The 9,908-nt window shown below is 41.0% G+C and overlaps 1 protein-coding gene across 2 annotated transcripts; it reads left to right on the top strand.

Moving 5' to 3' along the window:
* Positions 1–7,223: 7,223 nt before the first annotated feature.
* On the top strand, positions 7,224–8,111 carry LOC119569997. Of its 2 annotated transcripts, none has more exons than XM_037917924.1 (2): positions 7,224–7,791; positions 7,971–8,111. In XM_037917924.1, the coding sequence occupies exons 1-2, from the start codon at positions 7,253–7,255 to the stop codon at positions 8,002–8,004; spliced, it is 573 nt and encodes a 190-aa protein (XP_037773852.1). In that variant the 5' UTR covers positions 7,224–7,252; the 3' UTR covers positions 8,005–8,111. The 2 variants fall into 2 exon arrangements, with proteins under 2 accessions (XP_037773852.1, XP_037773853.1); XM_037917925.1 differs by having other exon boundaries at positions 7,224–7,705.
* Positions 8,112–9,908: the final 1,797 nt, after the last annotated feature.

Here is a 9,908-nt window from a genome sequence, read left to right on the forward strand (position 1 = left end):
TTTAAGTGAGTGGACCACCTCCAACTCACAACAAACCAACCTACAATAAAACCATGGGGACAGCCACAGAAAAGAATGAAGGAGAGGTGGTGTTGGCCCACCTTAGGGTCAACGCCACGAGATTGACACACCTCACTCCCTGCATCGAAAGAATTTCCCTCCACGTTGCCCCCAATGCAAACACCAACCTTACCATCAACCACATCCTCATAACCTGCAATAGATTCAGAATCCAAAGAAACCACCTTAAAAATTATTTCCAAATAAAAAATACAAATTTTACGCTATCAAATATTTTATCAGATGATGAAAAAATCATCAGTAAAGTAATCACTTCTTTAAGGGAGACAAAACTTTATGACCTTATATAGATTGAAAGAATAAATAGGATCCATTGGCTTAATAACCTTGGCCACATGCCGCTGGTTGATAGCCAAGAAATCCAACAAAGAAAGAAAAAGAAAGCAAGAAGACAGCCTCCGGGCTAGTACAGTGGTAACGTGTCGGCCTCTCATCCCGAGGGGTCGGCGGTTCGCGCCCCGCCCAGGCGCGAGAAGTTACAACTGTCCCCCAGAGGTTACTGCTGTGGCTGGGCACCACGGCGGGTAAGGACTAGGTTCAGACGAGTCAGCACCAGCTGACACACGTGATGGAGTCGGCATTCGTCGACTTAGGCCGGGCTCCCCTCATGGCATAGCCGGGGCGAGGCTAAGCTTCGCATATCGGACTTATACTTAGCAAGAAGACAGACTGTGTTTGAGATTTTGCAGAGCTCAGACTCCTTTTTCCAGACACAGCAACAACAAGTCGTGTGCCAAAAGAGCTACCCTGGTGTCCGGGGCCTCTCGTCGCACTCGGCATTGTTGTTTCTGAGTCATAACGTAGATTTCCTAGAGTAAACTTCTGAATTTTCAGAACTTTCAGCACTTTGTGCTTTGCCTGCACCTTCAGTGCCTTGATTATGCAGGTCTCACGAGACTACAGTAGTGGTAGTCAGCACCCCACCTCGGACCCGCAGCACTCTTCTACATCGGGGTAGCCCTTACGGGCATTGACCCTGGGTAGGGAGGCCCAGTAGTGTGAGGCGTCCTTTGGGGCACTTTTTCTTTTATTCTTATTTTTTCCTCTCTTCATGTGACTTCCCTGAGCCTACCGGAGTACCTGAGTCGGTAAGGAGGTGTCTTCCACATAACTCGATCCCTCTTTGGTACTGGAGAACGCAACCAGGCTTCCATTGGTGGGGTAGAGAACGGAAACTTCTCTCTCTTAGCTGTTGACTCCCCGGCTACCCCTTCTCCTTCTCAAGGAGGGGGGGGGGGCGACCCATGACTAACGTGACATTGGACAATGGAACCCCTACAGCTGACAAACGAGAGCGAAGAGTTTTTACAATCCCTCCACAGAATGCACGGTATTTGAATGTCAAATGCGTGAATGAAAATCAGTCGCTTTTGAACGTTAACCCCTGTAGTGAGGCAGCCATACGTCTTTTTCCACGGGACTTATAACCCTATTTTCGCCTTAGCCTGCGTCGCATCTTAAAGGAGTTACAAACCAGCAAACAACCCTTCGTCTTGGAAGACCATCGGCCAGGACTACTACCTACCCGCGCTAAATTTACGTCAGAGCAATTGCTGAGCTTCTCAGGCAGTTGGCTGAGAGCTCGTGACCTGTACACACCTTTTTATAAGTATCTGGCTTTGTTGTTTCTTTTTTTTATTATTGATGCTCGTTTTTTTTATTGTCATTGTTCTATCATTTTGTTTAATTTAATAATGTGTATCTTTCGTCCATTTAGTATTTTATTAAATTCTTACACGCTACCTAAATTATAAGAATTGCTCGGCTCTAGGGCTGTGTAAAAATCGACCCTTACATTGGTAGGCAGCCCGGGATATTTATGTACAATTCTATTTTGCAAATAATATTGTGTATAACCGAAACCAGCCTTTGCGTTTATTAATGTCTATTTCAGATTTTTTTTTCTGTGCTTTTCACATGTTTAGGAAATGGATTTTAAGAAATTAAGACTTGCTTACTGCTTGTTTAGTCCGTTGATGAATCAATGTTTTTTTTTTTTTTTTGATAATACAAATATCGCAGTAACGTCATATAAGGTGCAATGTGTATTATAAGTACGCAAACTTGATTTCTTGATCTTCGCTCTGTTGTACTTCATATTGCGGGAATTTTATTTTATTCATATTCATCAGTCGCTACAGACGTCCTTAGTTGTATCGGCGTTTAAGCCCAGGGAATAATTGATTGTATACGTGATTTTATTTTGGAATGGATGTCTGGCAGGAAGTGAGCTTTACTCAGCCCGGTAAATGTACATAGGACTGATTTTTTTTTTCAAATTATCAGTGTACGCTATACCGCTGCCCTCACGAGTTTTACATTTTATTCTAATGACAGATTGCTTTCAGCCTGTCCTATATTTGTTGATGCTGATGTTTGCAGTTTTGCCTGTTCTTTGTGCTCGTGACATACAGCGAAGATTGAAAACAATTTGTTGCTCTGAGTAAGATAAACCATACCAACACTGAACACTGGTGAGTAAATATTTATTTTTTTGTAACAGATTTATATATCAAGTAATTGCCACTAATTACCAGTATTCTTTTTGGTTTGATTTTCTTTTAGAAAAGCACAGACGTGTTAGGTAAAGTATTAGGTATTTTGTTCATTATTGAAGACTCCTTAGAGTTGTGTAACTTAAAATGTTTAATGAACGTAATTTTTCTGATCTAACTTCCCCAAATCCACATTCAATAGCAGACCATGAGCAAGCTTATGCTCTTCCTCGTGGATTAAGAGATCCTTCAGTTAGACCAAAATCTAAAGCACCAGCTCATGCTGTTGGTCCATTAACTCCTCCCGATGATAACGAAGGAAATGTAAATCAGCCTCAAGGAAATATTCCTTCTACAGTACTTGCGAGTGTACTAAGTCAACAGAATAAAATGATCAAGGATAATCTTGTTCTCTCATCTAAATTAGATAAGATTGAAAGCATGTATGCAACACTTAGTAGCCAACTAATGGTTTTGCTACAGGGTATGAATGTTCAGACCTCTAGTAATGAACAATTGTCCGTGCCAGTTTCTTGCAGTGATAGTGCAGCACGTGCAAACGCTAAGGTCCATGACGATAGACCTATACTTACACCATTATCTAAACCAGTCTTCGAACCAGAAACCCCATTTAACCATAGACCTATACCAACACCTCGTACCCAGTTTCCTCAATCCTCGTGTCCTAATCCTTCCTCTGTGAGACCAACTCCTCTTGCAGCACCAAGATCTAGTTTAACTTCCGGTATTAATGAGTATAATAATGGTAGTAACGTCATGCCGGTAAGTTTTAAAATTGCCAAGCAACAAATACCAATATTTGAAGCAAAATGTTCACTCATGATCCCATAAAAACGACAGGATGAATTTGAACAAGGGGATTCGTAAGATTGAAATGGTCATTCCAGAGGGACATGATGAAACCAGGATTAAAGTTGCAAAAATACATTGTCAAGGTCATGCAGAAACTATTGTTAATAGTGGTCAGTTTGCACAATTTACTACTTGGAATGAATTTAGAAGGGCTTTAAGGGACAAATTTGGTAGTGTAAGAAGTTCAGGGGATTTCTTTAGAAGGATAGAATCTATTAGACTTAAGCAAGGACAGTCGCCTAAGATTTTCATATTGAACTTGAAGCAGCATTTTCTTTCGGGTGCAAGGGACTTTCCTAATGATATTGGGGATGTAACACTAACTGTAAAAAAAACTTTTTCTTCAAGGTTTACCAAAAAGATTACGAGCCTTGGTTGTTTCAAGTGAAGATGGTCCTTTGACACAACTTGTCACGAATACGGAACGTATTTGGCACTGTCAGAATAATGCATTTTATTTGAGGGAAAGGAGACTATTCTCGGGTGTGTCGTCTGTCAATTCGAGTCTACTAACTGCTAATAGTGAGCCGTACTGCGCTTTCCACCGCTCCAAAGGACACCTCACAAAAGATTGCAGAGGTAAGCCTCTGTCTAATGTTTGTTGGCGATGTTTACAGCCAGGTCATCTAAGATCTCGATGTCCTGGATTACAGCAGCCGCATAAAAAGGAACAATCTACAGGTGTTCAGAATGCTGTGCCCTTTCAGGAAGGCCAGCAGTGTTAAAACTCCCTGTAATCTGTTGGCTAAATGTAAAAGGGAGATGGATTTATGCTTAGTGTCTGATAAGAATTTAGTGGGTCGACCTTTGATAAAAGTTTGTATTAATGGTCAGGAATTGCCTGCATTCATTGACACTGGATCTTCTGCATCCTTGTTGAAGGTCTCGGCATTGAAGTCTCTAAGCATTATCTCACGTTCCAAAGGAGCCAGGTCCTTATTAGTGCTTCTGGTGACTTGCTTGATGTTTTAGAAGAAAGGGATTTGAGATTTCTTTGGCTCCAGGACTTAGCCTAACACACAGATTAGTTGTAGTTGATGAAAATTGTGATTTTCCAGGTTCCTTATTAATTGGCATTGATCTACTGCGTAGATTTGAATTCAGCTTGGTTCATTCACATCAGCCCGGACAGACTTATCTTTCTCTTGATTCAATTAGAGTACCTGTAACCTATACAGATCATCCAGGAATTTCTAAAGTGTCCTTTTGCAAGGCAACAGTAAGGGATTGTGATCTTGATATAACGCCCCTTTTTCAACAACCAGTTCTGTGTGCTAGAGTTCTCAGAAATGCTAGCATTCCTCCAATGAGTGCTAGTTTATTTTATGTTCAGTAAATCGTGGTATTCCTGATGGGATGTATACATAGAGGGTCATTTGCATGATCTATCGATTCCTCATTCAGTTGCAAGTGTACAGAATAGGAAAGTTTACATATGGGCAGTTAATACTTTACCTCGCAGAATTAAGCTCAAAAATGGTAAGCTACTAGCAAAAGTGGAAGAAGTTTCTAACTCTGACCCAAGTAAAATAGCAATGATAGGTAGTGCCTCTTCATGTAATACTGAGGTAGTAACCCAAGCAAATCTTCCAGAGTTAGAACATTTAACAAAAGAGCAAAGGAGTAAGGTCTTGCCTATTCTACAGAAGCACAAGGGTTTATTTGATGGTGATAAAATGACTGTTGGTAAAGCCAAGGGTATTGTGCATTGCATACCTACGGGTGATGCAGCGCCTATTTGTTCTAGACAGTGGCGTCTTCCACAGTCGGCCAAAGACTTTATTAAGTCTGAGTGTCAGTCAATGCTTAAGCAGGAGTAATTGAAACATCATGAGTCCATGGCTTAGCAAATGTGGTTCTAGTAGTAAAAAAGGATGGGTCTCATCGTTTTTGTGTTGACTACAGGCAGTTGAATAATGTTACCATAGGAGATACATATCCACTTCCCAGGATAGAAGAAACTATTGACAGTCTCGGAGAAGCACATTTCTTTTCTACTCTAGACTCTAGAGCAGCGTACTGGACTATAGAGGTTAATGAGGCAGATCGCCCTAAAACGGCATTTTCGGATGGACAGAACGTTTTTCAATGGATTCGAATGCCATTTGGTTTAAAGTCCGCTCCAAGCACTTATCAGAGGCTAGCTAACTTGGTCTTGAGTCCAGTTTTAGGACGTCATACACTTTGTTATCTAGATGATATCATTATCTATAGTAAAAACTTTTCAGAACATCTTGATCATCTGGATGAAACCCTTACTATTTTGTCTCATGCAGGCTTTAAATTAAACATGGCAAAATGTGAGATTGCTTGCCCAGAACTTAAATTTTTAGGATTCCTCATTTCTGCTGCAGGTGTACAGCCTGACCCTGGTAAAGTGAAGGCCAAAATGTGACCTTCCTACACCCACCAAATCACAGCAGGTGAGAAGGATTATGGTGCTGCTGGATATTTCCGCAGACATATCAAAGATCACTCTAAAATAACTGCTTCACTTTCTGATTTAACTAAGAAGAATGCCAAGTTTGTATGGAAGCCAGAACATGAAAGGGCTTTAGTTAGTTTGAAGGAAGCATTAGTTACTGCTCCTCTCTTGAAACGTCCTAATTTCGACTTGCTGTTCGAAATCCATACAGATGCAAGTCAGCGAGCCATTGGTGCTTGTTTGATCCAAAAGCATGGTGAACAACCTCACCCAGTTTCTTATTACAGTCGCAAACTTAGAGGTGCAGAGATTCGTTATTCAGCGACCGAGTTGGAGGGTTTAGCTGTTGTTGAAGCTATTAAAGCCTTTCATCCATATGTTTTTTGGCCATAAATTTCATGTCTATACGGATCATAAGCCATTAGTCTATATTTTTAAACGTCCAACTAAATCTGCTAGAATGACCCGCTGGAGTCATGAAATAATGATTATGATTGTAAGTCTTCTATAAAGAAGGAGCAAGTAATCATGTACCAGATCCCCTTATCTAGGCAGATTAATCCAATAACACCTGTAGATTTGACCACCTTAGATCCTAAAGTATTTCGTGCATTACAGGTTGAAGACTCTCTTTACAAAGAAATCATAGATTTTCTTGAAGGTCGATCATTCCCTAAACGGAAATTACCTGCAAGATTAGATGAGTTTGACTTGATAGATGGAGTTCTATATCACGTCAAAGATAAGGCTTCTGGTTTGGTAAGTCAATTATGTATTCCTTTGAAATGCAGATTACATGCCCTGGACATTGCTCATAATAGTAAGATTGCTGGTCATCCTGGGACCTATCGTACATATAGGAAACTCCAGGAATTATATTATTTTCCTTGTGCACTTAGTTATACTAGGAATTATGTAAGTAAGTGTCTGACCTGTAAAAAGCGTAAAGCTCAACAAAGGCATAGAGCGGACATTAGCAGATGCTCCACTTGCATTAAGCATCCTCGAGCGAGTCAGCATGGATCTCGTTGAATTGCCTAAGTCGGACAATGATTTCAAGTATGTCTTGGTGATTGTAGATCAGTTATCACGTTTTACTCAGCTTTTACCTCTTAAAGATAAACAAGCCGTAACTGTCACAAATGCTTTGATTAATGATTTCATTACAATCTTTGGTCCACCACAAGCTTTCATATGTGATAATGGCACTGAATTTTCTAATTCTCTTCTCAGAGCTGTTTGTAAGCTGCTGGAAACTAAGATCAACTTTACAACCCCTTATCATCCAGAAAGTAATGGGTTATGTGAAAGGACTAACAGAATAGTTAAAGATACTTTATACGCACTAACTGAGAAGAATCCTCGCCGATGGGACACGATGATACCTCATGTTAGGTTTGCTATCAATTCTTCAGTTAACAGGTCGGTAAATAACCAACCCTTATATTTGATGCTTGGACAATCTATACATTATCCAGTTGGATTAACAAACAAATTAACTGTAAATAAACCTGCTAATGAAAGATTTGCAAAGTTAATTCAGGCACGTGATGCAGCTGTACTTGCAAGTAAACAATGTAGAGAATATAACAAAGATTACGTTGCAAGGAAGTCTATACCTGCTACTGATTTGGATGTTGGTAGTCTAATTTTACGAAAAAGTCCTCCTCAGAAAGCCACTGGTCTGACGGCACGCTGGACAGGTCCCTTAAGGATCACAAAGCGCACTGGACCTGTGACTTATCTGGTGAAAGACCTGGTAAAGAACAGTGTTTATCGACTTCATCGTAATGATATGCTGCCCTACGAGGCACAAGACGAACTGGAGATAGTGAGTCCAGATGGTGTTCTTGCAGAACACTCTCCTGATGATCCGTTAAGTGTTATGATGTTATCTCTTGTGAGAAGATTTACACGGTAATTTGTTTTTAGGTTTAATGTATTACATTGTAATGTTAAATATTCTTTCGGTGATTGGGATATCGTTTGTATAATGTTAGAGCATCCTTAATAAAATAGATCAACATTCCAGTGCTTGCAAAGAACAGGTCTCTTTATTTTTGTCCACATGAAAGCTCATGCCAACTCTCCAACAGCTATCTGCATGGTCTGTTCCTGCCGCTGTCCTGATGAGTTGTTCTGATCAATGAAACCAAGTGGATCTGATGCTGTTTGCTGCTGTCATCCCAGTGGATTGAATGTCATGACTTGTTGCAGCCCTGTTCCAGCATCCGACCACCTTGGGGGAGTCCCACGGCCTAGAATCCTGCCTTATCTCTGCCCTGATCTGTTCCTTGATTTTTCTTGTACATTGCCGATGCAAGCTCGCATGCTGATAGTGGACCTCGGAACCTGAGTACCTGCAACCCTATGACCCACTGAATGTGACGCCCAAAGGATTTCGCACCAGATTCCAGCCTCATTTTGGTGGAAGGGTGTCGGCTCTCGCCTTGAGCCGATAGTCGTCCCAGGGTTCCCAAGTCACCCTCTCCTTTTCCGGGATCGGGAGGGATGTAGTGAGGCAGCCATAACGTCTTTTTCCACGGGACTTTAAACCCTATTTTCGCCTTAGCCTGCGTCGCATCTTAAAGGAGTTACAACCAGCAAACAACCCTTCGTCTTGGAAGACCATCGGCCAGGACTACTACTACCCGCGCTAAATTACGTCAGAGCATTGCTGAGCTTCTCAGGCAGTTGGCTGAGAGCTCGTGACCTGTACACATCATTCATAAGTATCTGGCTTTTGTTGTTTCTTTTTTTTATTATTGATGCTCGTTTTTTTTTTATTTTCATGTGTCCTATCATTTTGTTTAATTTAATAAATGTGTATCTTTCTGTCCATTTAGTATTTTATTAAATTCTTACACGCTACCTAAATTATAAGAATTGCTCGGCTCTAGGGCTGTGTAAAAATCGACCCTTACACCCCTTCATCATCAAGAAGGTCCTTGATGGTCAAGTGGACGGCGATTTTGATTTTGTCCATAAATTGCGAGATCGTAGCTTCCTTGTTAAAGTGCAATTCAAATCCCAGGTTAATGACTTGATTAAACTGATGCAGATTCATCATTTGATAGTAAAAGTAACTAGTCCCAATTGTTAAGGAGTAATCTTTAACAGGGATTTGAGGACAATGGAGGAGAGCGAAATTCTTGAAAATATGAAGGAACAAAGCGTAGTGGACGTGAACTGCATGACCAAGAAAGACGGGAATGTGTGAACAAAAACCGGATTGTGTTTTTTGACTTTTGCTTCAAGTAAAATTCCTGAGTATGTCACAGTTGGATACGAACGTGTCCAAATACGAACTTATATTCAAAAACCTGTGCGCTGTAATAGATTCCAAAAAATTTGGACAACTCATTACGATGCAAGGATAAAGATACTGGTAAATTTACTGTAAATGTGCTGGAGATAATGACACTGCTGAATGCAGTGAGAACACTCAAGTGTGCTAACTGTGGAGGTCCCCATCAATCTGGCTCTGCCAAGTGCAGCAGCTTGAAGGAGACTGAAATTTTAGCATACATACGAGAGCATGATCACACCTTATCGCCCAGGCGGCTCCTACTAGAACTTCGCCTGGCTTTTGGTCTGTTTCTTGGAACAGATCATCTGCTGGGCATGGAGGCTACTGTTACCAAAAATACCCATGGGAGGCCCCTTTGTAGCGAGGGAGAGGAGGACGAACCTCCCTCCAAGAAAAAGAAAATTAAAACTGGTGGACAAGGTACTTCCAAACCCCATAAAACGTAATCTTCGCGTTAATCATTATACAGTGGAACTGTCGAAGTCTTAGAACTAAAGTAAATGACATTAGATTATTAGCCTCGTCTTATGCTCCCGATATTATAGTTCTCCAAGAAACGCAGATGAGGTGTCAGATGAGGTTGATTCGCTGAGAAAATACCATCTGTGTCGGAAGAATCGAGAGGGTAGGGATGGAGGCGGAGTCGCCATGGACATCCACCAAAGCCTCCCTTTCACTGAAGTGGCAATTGATTCCACTTTGGAATTTGTCACATGCAAAGTAA

This window comes from Penaeus monodon, unplaced genomic scaffold (genome assembly GCF_015228065.2).
Source record: "Penaeus monodon isolate SGIC_2016 unplaced genomic scaffold, NSTDA_Pmon_1 PmonScaffold_2068, whole genome shotgun sequence".
Lineage (NCBI taxonomy): Eukaryota > Metazoa > Arthropoda > Malacostraca > Decapoda > Penaeidae > Penaeus > Penaeus monodon.